This window comes from Rutidosis leptorrhynchoides, chromosome 4, assembly GCF_046630445.1.
Source record: "Rutidosis leptorrhynchoides isolate AG116_Rl617_1_P2 chromosome 4, CSIRO_AGI_Rlap_v1, whole genome shotgun sequence".
In the NCBI taxonomy this organism is placed as follows: Eukaryota; Viridiplantae; Streptophyta; class Magnoliopsida; order Asterales; family Asteraceae; genus Rutidosis; species Rutidosis leptorrhynchoides.
In genome coordinates this window covers 602,968,716-602,988,013 of record NC_092336.1, presented here as the reverse complement: position 1 = coordinate 602,988,013, position 19,298 = coordinate 602,968,716, and the positions used below count along the sequence as shown (strand labels likewise).

At 32.8% G+C, this 19,298-nt stretch overlaps 1 protein-coding gene and 1 long non-coding RNA gene across 3 annotated transcripts in view; one reads left to right on the top strand and one right to left on the bottom strand.

Moving 5' to 3' along the window:
* Positions 1–13,259, bottom strand: part of LOC139903961 (glutamate receptor 2.7-like) — a 119,189-nt gene extending 105,930 nt beyond the window's left edge. The window contains exons 1-4 of one of the 2 annotated variants that reach the window (XR_011778605.1): positions 11,711–13,259; positions 11,310–11,619; positions 10,551–10,957; positions 9,485–10,425 (exon numbers count right to left, since the gene is read on the bottom strand). Coding sequence is in view for 1 of the 2 variants with exons in the window: in XM_071885890.1 (XP_071741991.1) it covers positions 9,865–10,425; positions 10,551–10,957; positions 11,310–11,619; positions 11,711–13,255 (2,823 nt within the window). In the remaining variant the exon portion in view is untranslated. Of the gene's footprint in view, positions 1–9,301; positions 10,426–10,550; positions 10,958–11,309; positions 11,620–11,710 lie in introns of those variants that run through there. The other variant, XM_071885890.1, reaches the window with a different exon arrangement.
* LOC139903962 (uncharacterized) lies at positions 8,046–11,040 on the top strand. The gene is made up of 3 exons (XR_011778606.1): positions 8,046–8,222; positions 10,056–10,347; positions 10,826–11,040. It is a non-coding gene; the product is annotated as an uncharacterized lncRNA (long non-coding RNA).
* Positions 13,260–19,298: the final 6,039 nt, after the last annotated feature.

Genomic DNA, 19,298 nt, shown 5'->3' with positions numbered 1-19,298 from the left:
GGGATACCATAGACACGTATGCAAATGTTTTGACATATCATATCGACCCATCTATATATATTATTTGGAACAACCATAGACACTCTATATGCAGTAATGTTGGAGTTAGCTATACAGGGTTGAGGTTGATTCCAAAAATATATATACTTTGAGTTGTGATCTAGCCTGAGACGTGTATACACTGGGTCATGGATTGATTCAAGATAATATATATATCGATTTATTTCTGTACATCTAATTGTGGACAACTAGTTGTAGGTTACTAACGATGACAGCTGACTTAATAAACTTAAAACATTAAAACGTATTAAAAATATTGTAAATATATTTTGAACATACTTTGATATATATATATATGTACATATTTGTTATAGGTTCGTGAATCGACCAGTGGCCAAGTCTTACTTCCCGACGAAGTAAAAATCTGTGAAAGTGAGTTATAGTCCCACTTTTAAAATCTAATATTTTGGGATGAGAATACATGCAGTTTTATGTTTTACGAAATAGACACAAGTAAATGAAACTACATTATATGGGTGAATGATCGAAGCCGAATATGGCCCTTTTGCTTGGTAGCCTAAGAATTAGTAAACCGATCTACTAATTGACGCGAATCCTAAAGATAGATCTATTGGGCCTAACGAACCCCATCCAAAGTATCGGATGCTTTAATACTTCGAATTAGTTTTTATCATATCCGAAGGATTTTCCGGAATGATAGGGGATATTCTTATATGCATCTTGTTAATGTCGGTTACCAGGTGTTCACCATATGAATGAATTTTATCTCTATGTATGGGATGTATATTGAAATATGAAATCTTGTGGTCTATTATTATGATTTGATAATATATAGGTTAAACCTATAACTCACCAACATTTTTGTTGACGTTTTAAGCATGTTTATTCTCAGGTGATTATTAAGAGCTTCCGCTGTTGCATACTAAAATAAGGACAAGATTTGGAGTCCATGCTTGTATGATATTATGTAAAAACTGCATTTAAGAAACTTATTTTTTTTATGTAATATATTCTTATTGTAAACCATTATGTAATGGTCGTGTGTAAACGGTATATTTTAGATTATCATTACTTGATAATCTACGTAATGCTTTTTAAACCTTTATCGATAAAATAAAGGTTAGGGTTGTTTTTAAAAATGAATGCAGTCTTTGAAAAACGTCTCATATAGAGGTCAAAACCTCGCGACGAAATCAATTAATATGGAACGTTTATAATCAATATGAACGTGACATTTCAGAGGAACTTCTGGTAAGCCCCAGTCCGATCAGCTGGTGGTTAATTGTGACGACCCGGAAATTTCTGACCAAATTTAAACTTAATCTTTATATGGTTTCAACAAGATAAGCAAAGTCTATTAAACTGAGTCTCAAAATTTTGAAATGTTTCATATATGCATTTGACTTTCGACCGTTCTCGACGATTCACGAACAATTAATTGTAAATAGATATTTGTGTATGTATATATAAATAATAATTCGAAATATAATTTGAAGTATTATATGTTGTTATTAAAAATTAATAAAATAAAAATAAGATATTATAATAATTATTATTTAAAATATATCTCTATATATAAATAAAGTATATTAAAAATAAATATTAAATGATTGTAATACTCGTTTAATGTTCCGATTGATATTAAACAAGTTAAATTTAAACTTATGTAATTTTAAAATAAACGGTAATACGAAAATGAGTTCTATAAATTTTAGGCTTATTAAAAATGTATTTAGGAACTATTTGTTAAATTTTAACACTTTTTATATTTTACCCATAAATGAGAGGGACTGTTGATTTAATTTTTATTTACTAAATTAATGATCGAATTTTATACCATAATGACCAAAATAAATAAATATAGTTAATTTAAAAATATGAAATTTTTCTGAGCACTTTTATCCGCCACTAATTATCAACGGGGTATGAAATAGTAGTCCGTTAAAACTGTGGGTAGTTAAAAACAAAATAATAGGCTGCTGAATTATTCTCTACTGTATATTCACGTTTACATTAGGAGAATATAATTATATAATATTTAAATGTTTACTGTATTTTTCTTTTTGTTCTCTTTTTCAAACAATGACAACGGAGTAATATATTTATATATATGTGCAATTTGATTATCACAAAAACCACTCTACCAATTCCATACTTGATCACTAATACAACCACCTTCTTCCTCGGTAAACATCACCACCCGAAACCGCACCCCAAACCTTCATCACCATCGAATCCACTACCACCATTCCAACCATCGACAACACCACCACTAGAACACCTTCACGCGAAATCAATATGCTACTATATCCTATTTTCTTTCTTGGTGAACAACACCGTGTAACAGCCACCTTCTTCCATTTCCATTGAACAACCGATAACACACCATCACCCATTTAACCACACACCATCCTACAAATCATCATCACCATCGCTACCGGTTGCTTGTTGTTGTTGTATGACACCCAAACACAATCACGGTATCTTTTGTTGTTCCTTTTTCCGAACACCATCACGACACCCTCACCTAAACGAAACCCATCACCTCTGCTGTTTTTGCTATAAAACAACTACATCACAACCATCTTTCTCGTTTTTGATAGCTACTGTTGCATTTTTTTTTCTTTCTCCTCTTCTTCGTTAATTTCTTCTGTGCTGCTGTTCACCGCTAAACTACCACCACCATGATCATCTTTATTATTATTTTTCTCCTATTCCTGTCACAGGCTGAGAACCACCACCGTACCATCACCTTCTATATATATTTCATTGTAAATCACAAACTATTGAAGTTATATTTTTCTGTTGTAAATCGTGAACCACCACTTGTTATACCTCCAGTCGAGAGCACCACCATCTCCACCATAGAACCCAAATCACCATCACTAACCCGTCACCTTTATACCTCTTCTATTATTTTTCTTTTTCTTCCTTTGGTCCCCATTTTTCTGTTTCTAGTTGATCTTCTAAAACTACTCGCTACCATTGCTGTGTTGTTGTTTACATGTTACTGCTGCAGCTTTAGTTTGCTGCAGCCGCTGCTGTCTTTTTCTGTTTTAGTAATTACGATGGATATTTTGATGATGAAGATGGTCTAGTTATGATGATGATACGAAAGTGATAAAGATGATGATGGAACAGTGATGATGAGATGACGATGTATAAAAGGGAATGATGATGATGATGATGTTTAGCGAAAGAGTTGATGAAAATGATACATAAGAAAGACATGAATAGTTCTGGGTTGTTGTGTTATTAGAAGAAGAAGATGAAAAAAAGAATGAAGGATTAATAGAATTAAGTTGTGATTTAATTCAGAAACGAGTTGTAGCGCAGTTGGTCTGGCATGGTGACTGGTAACCGAGAGGTCACGAGTTCGAAACCAGGCCACGACTCTATTTTTTGTAAATTAGCAACAGAAGCTGTTGGGCTTCGTTTGTCTCTTGGGCTCGGCTTGTAGTTGGGCTGTGACCTATCATGTTGGCCCGAAATGAAGACAAATGGGTTAAATAAATGAAAGTCTGGTATTGATCAGTAAAAACATAATTGGATCCATGGTTAGGGGTGTTGTGGTCTAAGCTAGAGGTCGCGGGTTCGAGTCCCGTCGCAGGCAATTTATTTCTTTTAATGCTTCTAAGGTATTATTTGATATTATTATTATTATTTTTATCATTTTTATTATTACTTTTATCATTAACATTATTATTATTAAGATTATTATAAATATTATGATTTTGTAAATATCATCATTAATATTAATATTATTATCATTATTATTATTATTATCATTATTAGTAAATTATTATTATTATAGTTATTATAGTTATTATTATTATTATTATCATTATTAAAATTATTAAAAATTATCATTTTTATTATTATTGAAAGCTATCATTATTATTATCATTACTAATATTATCATTTTTATCAATTTTATTATTATTAAGATTATTATTAAGTATTATCATTATTACTATAAGTATTATTACTATCATTATCATTATAAAATATGACTCTTTTATTATTATTAACTCTATTACTATACGTACAACATATATATATATATATATATATATATATATATATATATATATATATATATATATATATATATATATATATATATGAAAAATATTATTATAAATATATTATAAAGATATAAATCTTAATACGCTATAAAATACATACTGTTCGCTATTATTATATGTGATAATATTATTTGATATATATATATAAATGATATAACTTCGTGAATTCGAGGCCAACCCTGCATTGTTCATTACCGTCATATGTATTTTTACTACAAAATACAGTATTGTGAGTTCATTTGATTCCCTTTTACTCTTTACATTTTTGGGACAGAGAATACATGCGCTACTTTTACAACTGCTTTATTAAATGCTTTTGAAATACATTTTGAACTGCGAATACATGAAATGCTTTTATAAATGTTTGATGAGATAGACACAAGCAAAACATTCCTCGAATGAATTATGTGGACGTGATAATTGCCACCATTGAATTATGTGGACGTGATAATTGCCACCATTGATATGAATATTTTTCCCCTGATTATTATTGCTTGGTAACCTAAGAATTAGAGAACATCACTAATTTTGAGAATTAGTGCACGCCTAATTCACGCGAATCCTAAAGGTAGCTACCGGGTTTAACACCCCCACCCAGAATGGTCACTAGACGGAAGGGCTAGTGGGCGTGGTGTTTAGTACTTCGAAGTTTATATGATTATTATACAGACGAGATGTTCTGTTTTGGGGATATTATTTATGCGCATTATATGTTAAGGTCGGTTACCAAGCCAAGCTATGAAAGAAATGAAAAGTGAATGTTATGTATCGAGAGAATGATTTTATACACAGGTTATGTGTATGTTATTTTTGTGCACGAGATATGTGTACGGTTACTAAGATTTATGAAAGATGATTTCGTACACATGAAAGGTGTACTGTATTTAAAAGATATCGCATGTACATTACATGTGGGTATAGGATTCGGGCCCATTTGTACCATGCAGCATTTAAATCTTGTGGTCTATCAAAATGATGAATTTTATTGTTTTATGATAAACCTATAAACTCACCAACCTTTTGGTTGACACTTGAAAACATGTTTATTCTCAGGTATGAAAGAAATCTTTCGCTGTGCATTTGCTCATTGTAAAGACATTATTTGGAGTCGATCATCGCAATGGAACCAGATGTTGGTGACTTCGTCCAGATGGATTAGGACGGGGTATGACATTAATGGTTTGGCCGAGCCGCCAGAGTCTCTGTAGACGGCACTTGGGTGATGTTTGTGTGTTAGATTTTATGACATGATTAGTATAACGGTTTCTGTATACTATTGCCTGTAGTTAATTTTACTCACTTAGCTTCGTGCTAATTCCCCTCCATCTCCTCCCTACAGGTTGTTTTGTTAGCTTTTATAGATTATGCATTTTGGGGAGAAGACGGGCATGGTGATATTATGTTTGACAGGAGTCAACTCTGATGTTGTCTTGCTTTGTTTAAACAATAATCTTTTGTAAACATATTGTAAATACATCTTCTCCGTATAAACATGTATTTTGTAATGACACGTGACACTAGTTGTATTAACATTAGTTAATGTTTATTTTGTAATTAATAAATAAATGCTTCCGCCACATATAAAAAAAAAAAACAAAATAGTGGTGTCACAGTACCTGAAGTGGAACGTTGTTGGTCGGGGGCGTTTTTACTTCGTCCTCAATGCAAAACTGCCCATTGGGTTTGTCTGATTTGTCTTCGTGGTGTAAGCATAAACCTAACAACAACAGTAGACGCAACTAATTTAACAGATAACACAGATTGTATTGGCAGAATAAATCGTAAACCATGTTGCCAAAAAAAATTAACGTAAAAACAGAAGCACAAACAGTTTTCATGGAGACTGCTTACAGTAGAAGCAAAAAGTCAAAGCATACTAAGTAGAAAGGGGTGACTTTTCATTCTTAATAGGAGATGTAAGTAGCATCTAACAAAGTCACTGATACAAACATCAACTCGACCGTGGTGCTACTATCATGTTCGGTGACAACCAATCTCTGCAAGTGGTTGACATGTCTGAAGACTGCAATCAATCTCATCGAAACCAACCAACCTCAATCAATAGAACCAACGAAGTGACCAGAGTACCCCTTAAGAGCGACATTTCTGTTCCTGAGTTTACTTCAAAATTCACCAGCAACAAAATTTCAATAAATGTTCCACTCATAGGTAATATAGGTAAATCCTAAAAAACATATCGAATAAATCATCCAAAGTGGCATCCAAACTCACTTTAACATATATAAAAAAAAATCAAAAATTGAAATCTGTCTACTATGTTTCTAATATAAAAAAATCAAATTATCAAAACTACTGTAAGCAACTTTAAATTACTTCATATTAAGGTTATCAGTGGATTTGAGCTAATATTCTCAAATCTTCATGTGTTTGTCATTTGAGTTCTTTATCAAATCAGTTTTCATCCATCTCTCATATGGAAATCCCCCTCTACTACACCATGCTCATCAACAACAATTAAAAAGAAAAATACATTCACCATAAGTAAATATGTAGCCCTAACTATAAAAACATGAATACTGAGCAGACCAAATATATAGTGCATTGAGAATGTCTAAAGTCATAAACATAAATACTAAACATCATCAATGATATGTTAAAAAATGAGTACCATAAGCTACAAAAGCTGAAGAGGCAGCACCAGTAAACCATGATTGCGCTGCCATTTTTGCTTGTATATTTCGCCTACTTACGCATTTTCGTCACTCGATGTATTATAACGCCAAATCACAACACTTCTATCGGTACCTAATGAAAAACATGGTTACATTCATTCATATAATTATAACTACCTCAGGGGGTTCATCAACAATAAATATACAGAACAACCAAGGATAATAATATTTTATGATTATTATAGATTTAAACCTTACAATCAGTCGATTAATCTGTGAAACATATTGAGTATTAGTTTTAGGTACGATACAAAACCTGATGTACTAATTAAATAAAACCCTAACAGCTATTATAAATTACTGTACATGAAAACTTAAATCACATGTATCGAAATTCATATATAGATGCAATAAATATTCATATAATTAAATAACCCTAAACCCTAACTAAAATAAATTGTGATTACCTGAGTTAAAAAAGTTTAGGTTGAAGAACAAAACGATTCCATTCACGTTTCAATCGACTGGAGGTGGATTAGAGCAATTGAATGAATCGAGATGTTATACTGGTAACCGATTAACATTTTCAGTAATGGAGATCATAAATATCTAGCACCGGAGTCGGGATATCTGTGAATCCATGGATTCAATTTGTTAGTTTTTGTACGAAATCCCTAATTTTTTGATAAGCTTAAGTGTTTTTTATTAGAAGGGTATTTTAGGGATGGTTTATATGTAAAATTGATTTATTAGCTAATTTTTAGTGAATGATTAAGGACCATTTGATTAAAGGGTATTATAATGTAATTTTTTAATTTAATGGTAACAAATGGAGTTTTGAAAACATTTACTAGCTAATCAAGACTCTCTTTTAATGTATATAGTGATAGTGAAGTGATATAATATTTTTAAATCACGGGGATTACCCACGTAACATTTGTAAATATAAATGGGTGAGCAATCATTGAAAGGACGAAAATACCCCTAAGTTAACGGATTTTTAACAGTTGTTAGAGGTAGGGATCACCCACGTAACATTTGTAAATTACAGGGATCAATCAGGTCAAAATAAAAATTCAGGGATTAATGGAGAAATATAGTGTAAAACACAGGGACTATCAAAATAATTTTTTCTTTTTGAAATTGTAGTCGAAGCTTATTATTTTTTTATAAGTGTTTGATAAACTAATTTACTATTTTCTAGTTAATAAGATACTTTTTTTCATAAGCTTATTTTTTATTTTTCTAGAGTTTTCATTTCCTTCCCCAAAATGCAGAAAAATTTGAGAGCTTGTCTTGTGAGTCAGACACTTGGCGATTTTAAGCGAAAGAACGAAGAACTCAAGAATTTTTTACATACATTTAGTTGTAAGAGTGTAAACATCATCAGTAACACCTGTTAGCACTCTTGGAACCTTATATTTGCTTCCAATCATCGTTACTTGAAGATTTTGGGGGTTTTATAAACCCTCGACTTAAGGTATCGAATTTTGTGTCTTTTTAAATCCAAATTTATATGTTAATGTCGGTGAGTCGGTGTTAAAATGAGGTTTTTAACTTTATTCAAATCCTAACTCAAGTTGTAAGCTAGGGTTTATGGGTAGATGGGTTTGGATAATGATTGATTTTTAAAAAGTAGTAGTAGGTACGATGGTGATCAATGGGATAGAAACTTTTTGGTTGGTTGTTAATGTCTAGAGATTTGACAATTTGATTTAAAGAGGATGAACATAAGTTCATATATACTACTCCGTATAATTTTTACTAGTAATATATAATACTAGTATGATTGGTTATTAAAATGATGTAGAAGATGGAACTTGATGAATGCTAAATTAAAATATAGTACTTAGAAAGATGCAGCGGTTGGAATGAAAGTAACGAGACTAGTAAAGAGGTAAAAATAGTACCATTACCATCTTGTGATTAATTAAATTGGGATTATGGGAAAGAAGACTTAGATTCATGTGTGAAATGGTCTACTGGACCATTGTACAAGTAATGGTTAAGTAATGTGTTATGTGTTATGCGATTGATGAATAGGTTAAACTCCTAACTTGGAACTTTCTTGCTACTTGTTGTGTGCATTTAAACAGATTGTGATTACTTGCTTGAGTTAAAGGCGAGTTCAACTTGTGTGAATGTATATTTGTATGTGTATGTGTATTTGGCATCTTCGCCCACTTGGGGGCTGGCATAGTGATTTGTGTTATCGTTGATATGCTTATATGTGTATATATATATATGTATTCATGCTTGTTGTTCTCACTAAGCTTCCGTTTACCCATTTAGGGTTAATCTTTATATAGGATCGAGTGTCGACAATGGTAAGGGTTTAAAAGACGAATAGCTTATGTTATGAAGATTGCTAGATGTGAAGATAGTTGCTCGTTTACTTTAGTGCTAATGAATTTTTGGGTCTAGATCATGCTCTTTTACTTGTGTCTTTTTGGGTCGAAACAACTGTTTGTGTTTGCAACTAAAGATAAAAACTGGTTTTATTATGTTATAAACTAGGTAGGTTGAAGTAATATAATGTATATCATATTTGATGCATTAGCTCAGGAGATTCGATGGTATTGTCTAATTTGGGTCAGGTGTCAATTTGGTCGAAAACTAAAATCTGAAATCTGAAATTGGTGAGTGCCGCGCACATAGAGCGCACAACCACAAACGGGTTCTGTTCACAGAACCAGGTAGCATTCATTTTACAGTTACACTATTCTACATATAAGAAATTACCTAATCAGTAAAAAAGGAAGATTAGCAGACCAACTCCAAGGAAAGAAGACTAGGTTTTGTGTGTAAATGTTGCCGGCAGAATCACAAAGATGCTCCACCAAATTATGATAACAGCAGCAACATCCCAACTTAACTTTTGTTACTTTTGCTTGATGCACTCAACTTTTGTAACCGAGACAATATCTGCTTTTGCTTACATATTAGCTGCTATAAAATAATAAGTGCATATCACATCTAGGAAACTTTTAAATATGGGATTCAGAGATTGTATCACCCAAAATAGTAACCCCGGACCTCTTCACTAGTATATACTATGGAACACGAAACCTTATTATATAGTTATATAAAACTAACTACATAGAAAATTGGCATCATCATGTTTAAACCCGGCTCTCAACACTAGTTTCTAGGACTTGAATGGTGAGACGAACTGGTGTCCTCTGTTGAGCAGTAGTTTCTATGAGTTCAATACTGTCACGTACCGGTGTCCCGGGTTCATTAGTTAAAAAGCCTTCATCTTGATGAAATATGTTGTTTGCGGGACTATTATTAATACTGTCCGCAATGACAGATTCATCTACTGCTGCTACCTCTGCGGTGGCCCTTTTGGATTCGTCGTCCTTGAACAAGTCAAAAGTTTTTGCAATTGCAACTAGCTTTTGACTAACTGAATCTTGTGAAGATAACATTCGTCTATTCTGATAAAGAAAATTTAGGAAGAAAAACATGAGTGCAGAAGTTGATGATAAGCCAGCAATGAGAAAAAGTCCCTTGAAGCTATCAAGTGTGAGCTTGTCGGAGGTGACCGTAGGATCGTTCTGCTGATCACAACTGGCCGAATCACCGAACCACTTTCTTGAAAGGTTCGTCATTTGATTTTCTGTTACTTTCAGGACTGCTGTTGAAACATCATGGACTAGTGGAGACCCTTTTGGAAATGCCTATATGTTTAAATGTGTCATCATTAAATATTAATATAACTTTCATCAACTACTGTTATTTAACATAACACATACAAAGAAATTTAGAGTCAATTTGGAATGGAATGGAATGGGATAAAACTTACAAAACCAAAGCCTGCGGATTTGTAAATGGGACCAGTCATGGTATAATTGGAACAATATTTTGCCAAGAAAACTCTATTATAGGGGAGTTCATCCATAATCGCGGAAACACCTCCATTTTTACTTCCTTTTTGGAGGGCTTCGTCATACTGCTCAAACGTGCTGTAGTTTTTTACCTTGCTATCATCAAAACCCATATCTTTCAAAATCTCTAATACGAAAGAACCATCTTGGTATCCTACTGATTCACCGTTTCTCATGATCTCATGAATATCAGTGTACGTCGGCCTAAGCTGTTGTACGGTTAACATAGATGTCAAGCTTGCTGTGTAGCTTGAAGTGAGCACGAGTACCACAAACACCCACACAACTACCACAAATCTCGATAAGTTACTCATCACCTTCTCCCCTGCATACCTCCAATTTGTTAGTAATTGAATTATGGTTCAATATGTGTGCAAATGTAAAAGTACTGCTAATATACTTGCTATTGACAAAACTTAAAGTAAGCATATAATAGTTGAAACAAAAGGGTATAACTATCATACCACAACACAACGGATGTTCTTAATACGCTTTAATGTGTTAAACAATTTGGTAACCGTCATTTTAAAAGTGATAAGTAAATAAGTAACTGGCGTGTACAATACTTTAGCGCATGTTGTCGCTAGCAAAATCCTTAACTATAATATAATAAATATGTTTGTGGACAATAACTTTGAGATGAATAGTAGAGTAATAATTACTAGACAGGTGCTTACGATGGGCAAACACGAGCGTGGAGAAGGAAAACCAGAATATCATCCCGACTTGTTTATGAGGTGGCCCGCGAAACTCTTTGTTTACTTGATGTTCTAGAATCCATACCACGAGTCCTGTGTAGATGAAAAACGCACCAATCGTTATCCAAAGCTCTTTCTCTAATGGTCTCATGAAGATCCATGCGCTCTTCCTCTCATCCTTGATCGCAACAATCATCGACACGCCTGATTCTGTGTACGGTAACGTGAAATCAACAATATCCGCACGGTTTGCACGTATTGTAATATCTCCAGCCACTGCATCATATGTCTGTATCAGCGAAATTATCAGTTACAAACCATCGTATCTTCAACATATTGTCAAAAAGTATGCAAATAAATGAAATTATTGATCTTATTACCCCATCAGAGAGACCGTACATAAGACCGATATAGGTTCCTGTTACGAACTCATGTTTGACAGCGTAAGGAAGTGCATCAATAACTGCGTTGAAAACGTCCACAACAAACCCAGTAATGATTACTTGGTTTGTTTGAGGGTTGGTATTAGCATCAATAAACACGCCAAACCCCCGTTGTACAGGTACGCCGACTCTTAACGTGTTTACGTTGCTCGTTGGAATCTCCCATCCTTTAGGTATGACATGACTGTCACCAGGCCATATAACGGCCCTAAGATTATTCGTTTGTTCGTTTAATTTCTTCGAGATGCCGTTTTTAGAAGTCCAAAACCCGATACCATTCTCCTTCGTTCCTATTACGTTCACAATCTGGTGAACCGACCATTGTAACTGTCCGTTAACTATACGGAAATCGCCACTTAGCCCTTTAAAGCATGAATTTCGGATCCATGGAAGAATCCTTGACCCCATTTCAGATATTCCAGTAGCACCCAAATCAGTTGTTGAGTTCCGTTGTCGTTTGAAACTAGTATTCATTTCACTTAATCCGATTCTCTCCAGTGCCATTGCCAACACAAAAAATGTATCGTATGTCCATATCCCAAACATGTCTAGTTCCGTAACATCGTCTTCAGGATATTGTTTCATAAATTGTCGTTTCCATTGTTTCTCAAACTTTACTAGCTCGTTAGACCTCGGGATATAAGACTTCACACCTAATACTCCTTGCATCGAATCTATAACCGTATGATCGAAAGAATGTAAACGGCTCGTGAGCACTTCAGTTATGATCCAAACATAACCTTCTTCCATCATTCCTGCTTCATTTGCTTTCTTGAAAAATCGCACCGCCAAATCGGGCAACACGTGTACAACAAAAACACGAGTCTGCATTGTTTTCAGCTTGTAAAGCTTTTCAAGGATCGAATCATCTGAAGCGGAAGGAGATATAGCGTTACGAGACATAACTTTTGTATCAATATTCATCATGGCTTCCGATAAATAAGGAACAAGGCCTCTCCCATATTCACCAGCTTCATAAATAAACACTATTTCTTTCCATTTAAAGTGGTTGATCAATTCTGCAATGGGTTCGAGTTGTAAGGACGAATCAGGTGCAGTACGAATGAAGTAAACGTTGTCGTCTGTGGAAAGATAAGGGCTAGTTGCAGGCGAGATTATAGGAACATTTGATTTGTTACCGATGTTAATCACAAAATCTGCTTGTGCAGATCTCATGGGTCCTAAAATAGCCATGACTTGATCGTTTTTCAACAGGTCGATGGCTGCTGAAGCGGCTTGAACGTTGTCTTGTTTAGCATCACGAAAGTGAAGCTGAATTTCGGTGGTATAGTTTACGTGTTGCTGATAGAAATCACGTAACGCCATTGAAATGCAGGTACTGCTCATCTTACCAATGCTTGTTTCCATATCCAAAATGACACCTATTTCTATCTTTATTTTTTCTGTTGTAACACATATAAAACTTATAGTAATCATTACAAAGGCTAGTACTACTGTATGGTGACATATTATATTCTCCATACTAAATACTGCTACCTAAATAAATGGGTTTTTTTAAGTGTGATAGAATGAAAGACTTGATTGCAATTTTATACATGCAGTAGTAATAAGTTAACTGGGTCAACTGCCAACCCTTTTAGCGGGTTTTTTTGTTTTAATGAATATTAAATAACTAGCTTTATTAAATAATGTATTAATTTGATATAAAAAATGTAAAAATAAAACATGAGTGGACCCTACGAGAATCAATCTGACACGCAATTTGACATTTTGTGTTAACGGGGTCAAAATCTGACATTGCCATGTCACAGGCAGATTGCACTTTTTGATCAAAACGTGCAAATCTTTTTGTAATGTCACAGACACGATTGAAAACAGTCTTATTGTTAGAGCACTTCAAATGAGAATGCCAATTGATTGTCAATCCTATGCTATCATTGGAAATGCATGTCCAATCACATGCCAATTTCAATTAGCCAACCAATTTGTTCATTTTTAATATTTTGAATCACGGGAGTGTATGGTTGGTTTACTTGTATATATATCATTAGCATTTGTAAATTAATTTTATTAATTAATTTAATGTGTATGTCATTCTTGAGAATAAAACGTGATGGATTAGTGATGGAAAGAAATGAAGATGTGGTAGTGTGTTAATCGGAAGAAGTGCATTATGGTTGGGAATACTCTCACATATATTTTTTGGTATTTTCATATGTGAATCAATTGTATGAGGTACACACGACATCACTAACGGTGTGCTTGGTATTTTCATCTCATTATAAGTAACCAAACATCTATAATCATTATCATTCTCATTCCTTAACCTCTAATATCCTCAACCAACCACATCTAAAATTTGTCATGTTATTAAAAATATATACATTACCAATAGCTTAGATTGCAAATTCATTGTAAACAGCATAATCCTCAATATTTTGTTACACTACTATTATCGAGCATGACTAAATGCTGTTTATTTATTAATTATTAAATTAAATTATTAATTAATTTAATGTCAAATGTAAAATTGCTCATATGACACGACCAGGAATCTTCCACTTACGGAAATTAATTTTGTCATTCGTCAATATTCAAAATTGACTTGTTTGATATGTCTTTCCAAAACCATAACGTATTTGACAAGACGAAAAGAAATTAACGTATAGACAAAATTACGCCAGTCGTTCTTGAACTTGTAACTATTAACGTCGTCCTTAAACTTTTTTTGTTGTTTGCCTCATTACCGAACTTTTAAAAAATAACGCTCGTCATCCTTCCATCTATTTTTCATTCCATTTTCTGTTAAACTGAATCATGTGAGACTATTTTAGTCTTTTTACTGTACTCTCTCTCATGATTTTTTTTTTTTTTTACTAAAACATAGCTTGTACCTTATGTATATTTATTTGTTCCAAACAATTTTATGAAACCTGATCTAAAAAATCAAACCTCTTATAAAAACCCATATGTGATATCTGCAATCTTCATCTACATCATTATCATCCATAATCGTCATCATCCACCATTTATCGTCATCTACATCATCATCCATAGTCATCAATTTCGTTTCTTAATCAGAACCTTCATCGTCATATATATGAGACATAAAATGGAAATTAACAAATTTAACCAATAAGGGAGCATCAACGATTGTGTTTGTGCTTGCAGAAAATTGTTATCAGTTGCCGGAAAGTCGTTACAAACATCGAGAGGTCGTTACCAGTCCGGAACGTTTACCGAAAACAATGATGATATGATGGTTAGATATGTTTGGGTGATTTTGTCGACAGAATAGAAAGGGAAAAAGGCATGTCGGGGTGTTCATCGGTTTGGTTTAAACCATTTAAACTGAACACCAAATTGAAACTAAACCGAAAAAAATCCAAATTGAATTTATAAAATGGTTTTCGGATCGAGCGAAACCGAAAAACCGAAATCAAATTTGGTTTTCCTTTTAGTTTTTAGTTTTAAAATTTCCGAATTTGGTTAACCGAATATAAAACCGAATTCAATTTAGACATTATTAAATAATTATATTAAGTTATTATATTTTATTGTATATATGTGTTAGATTTATGATTTGAGTAGATAATTTACATTTTTAAGTTAAAAGTTTCTTTTTCTCCACATTCCTATGTACGTAACCAATTCAAATCGACTTTCTCTGGTTATTGATTTTGTTTATTTTCTTAAGACAAAATTGCGCCGATGGTCCATTATGTTTGTAACAAATAGCATGATTGACCTTTATCTATTTTTTAGCGTCGTTGACCTTCATTTATCGAAATTTGGCACCGATGACCCCTGCATAAACTCCGTTGGTTTTTAGGAGTTAAGATCCTCACGTGCTAGGCACGTGAGGGCAATTTGGTCCAACTACATTTTGATCTGCATTTACAAGTTACTCACTGGTTCCAAAATTCTATTGACGTACTCCCCTTTTTCCAATACTCGTTCCCAATTCATCTAGTTTACAAACCCTAATTGGTAAAAAGAACAATGGCTGCTGGTTCCTAGCACAAGAAAATACAAGATATTTAAATGTACCTCTATAGAAGATTATGTCATTTTGAAGCTTACAAATGAACCAATCAGTTGTAATAAAAAGGGTTTAAGTAGATGATTTTGATAATGCTTTTGCTGTTTTAAGCTGTAATAATCTTGAGCTCAGCTATTCGAGGATCTTGACATTGAAGCTTTGAAATTTTGTCATTGATAATGCTTTGGCTGTTTTAAGCTGTCATTTTGAAGCTTTGAAATTTTGTCATTGAAGTCTGCATATATGTGTGCTTATAGGGTATGAGTATGATGTCTGCAAGTGATACAGATCACATACATGACAAGTACTTTATGTTGTAAAACTATGATCAAATGACCTTGTGATCAGATTACCAAACGACCAAATGACTTGAGGAGATTACAAGTATTGTCTTTTAATTATTTGCACAAAGTAAGTAGTAATTTTGACTCGTTTTAACCTAAGTGCAATCATGGACCTGTTTTGCAAATTAAACAATATGACCAAATGACAAATACTCCTTTTGACCATAACACAAATTTCAACAACATCACTTAACAAGTTTATGACCATATCAGTTACAGATCATAATCTAGTGATATGACCAACAATAAGTTTTGACCCAAAGTAAATAGCATAAAAAGGTATCAAAACTAACAATGCTATTGTGACCCAAAGTATGTTAAAAAGGTAGTTACAGTAAGTTGGCCCAAAGTAAATGTATTATTGATTAATACCGGTAAATTCTTTTGTTTTTTAACTTTAATTTTAATGAACTAATTCTGGTAAATTCTATGCAGTTCTTTTCTAATCTCATGTCACATTATTAATCAGTGCCACATTAGTTTGATTATATAAAGCATACAATTTGTTAGGTTTCTATAAGATGTCAAAATGGGTCACATTAGTTTGCTTTTTTATAAGCTACTCTTTTGGTCATGAACTTGCAGTGAGAACAAAGTCAATACAATTAACTCTCAGGGCCCAAGTGATTGGGGCCCTGAGATCCTTGTAAGAGGTCTCAGGTTCAATTCTTGGGGTGGCCAGGGAAGGGTTGAAAACAGCCAGGGAGTATTCCTGATGGACTGCGTACACTAGAGTATGGGGTCGGATTACTCGCCCTTCCCGGGTATCCCGAACAGGGAAAACCTTACAACTACTAGAATCTCTTCAACTGTAACATGTGATTGAAAATATGTATTTGCATAGTACATCATACAATTAACATAAAAATATTGTAACATTCAACTTACATCACAAAACATAGTACTTATAACTGTTACATAAAATTCAAGTTATTAATGAGCTTAAAACAGGTAAACATACATACAAGGAACCAACTAAAAATCAACTTTATAGCTTGAACATTGTAGCTTCAACATACTGGTAACCAACTTAAAATCATCATAATCTTCAATAATAAATCTTGACTTTGTGCATTGTTAGCTTTTGCATCACTCTTATATTTTGAGTTTAAGAGTCCTGGTATTTTTTGAGGGAAGAATATCACAGATTCTTTTGCGGCATGGCGTGTAGATCCCAATAGTGCAAACTGCAATGTGCTAGCTATTAAAACAGAATCATACCTGTAGTGGAATGGGTTGTATGCTAAAATTGTAAGGGTGTCAATATGGTCAATTGGTGAATTTTGTTACATGGTGTATCTGTAATACTTCACTCCCGGTGGACTGAGAATGTACAAATTAGTTGGTGAATTGGTTGAGGCACTTCTGGTTCATTGACTTCAGAGTTTACTTCAATATACCTCTCGAAATCACTTCCGGAACTAATGTAATACAAGCTAGATGTAGGATCCATCTCTCACGATTAGTTAAAGGATTTTGATAGGAAATGATTTTTGGATATCGGATGATATTCTAATTACATAGAATACCTGTATATAGTACAGAAGATCCCGTAGATTACGGAGGGAATTAAGGAAACGTGTTAGACAAGATTTAATGTGATGTGATATGAATTTGTCTGTACACTATCTATGCAATAATTGCAATAAGACGTGTCGAGACTGAAAATGATAGGTAGATATATTTCGACAAAGAACGGTAAGCAAAACTTTTGACATGCAGACACGGTCAAAGTTCAGACCCACTAATGCATCTAAACAACTACCAGTTAGACACACTAATGCAAGACCTGGTTCGCTAAGACCACCGCTCTGATACCAACTGAAAGGAACCGTTCATATCGATTATAAACGATTCACAATAGTTGATTACATCGCTAGGTATTTGACCTCTATATGATACATTTTACAAACATTGCATTCGTTTTTAAAAGACAAACTTTCATCACATCGAAAGTTGACGGCATGCATACCATTTCATAATATATCCAACTATAAATGACTTAATAATATTCTTGATGAACTCAACGACTCGAATGCAACGTCTTTTGAAATATGACATAAATGACTCCAAGTAATATCTTTAAAATGAGCAAATGCACAGCGGAAGATTTCTTTCATACCTGAGAATAAACATGCTTTAAAATGTCAACCAAAAGGTTGGTGAGTTCATTAGTTTATCATAATCAATCATTTTCAATTATATAATAGACCACAAGATTCTCTTTTTCATAAATAACATTACACTCGCAAGTGTATAAAAATCATTCGTATGATGAACACCTGGTAACCGACATTAACATAATGCATATAGAATATCCCCCGCATACTCGCAAGTATGCCATAAATATTGGCAATCGCAATCACCATTTAAATCGAAGTACTAAAGCATTCCAAATTCCAGAATGGGGTTTGTTAGGCCCATAGATCTATCTTTAGGATTCGCGTCAATTAGGGGCCATTTCTCTAATTCTTAGGTTACCAGACTTGAAAGGGCAATATTCGGTATAATAATCCAACCATAGAATGTAGTTTTAAGTACTTGTGTCTATTTCGTCAAACATTTATAAAAAACAGCGCATGTATTCTCAGTCCCAAAAATATATATTGCAAAAGCATTTAAAAAGGGAGCAAATGAAATTCACAATACTGTATTTTGTAGTAAAAATACATATGACGAAATTGAACAATGCAGGGTTGGCCTTCGATTCACGAACCTATACCATTTGTATATATATATATTAAAACATATAATCGTAACTGAACAAATTTATTTATTATATCTTAATTTATATATATATATATATATATATATATATATATATATATATATATATATATATATATATATATATATATATATATATATATATATATATATATATATATATATATATATATATATATTGTTTAGTGTTATATTTAAAAATCAATAGTTTGGTATATGTAAGTATTTATATATAAATAATATTAATAGGTTTGATATATATAGTTATGCAAAATATTGATATAATTATAATATATGTAATAAGTATATTTTATGCACAAAATATTCATTTGTTTAAAAAGATAGTTTTGATAATAATAATGATTTGCTAATAATAATAAATTTATTAATACTAATAATGATTTTGTTAATACTGATACTTATAATAATAATAATAATAATATTAATAATA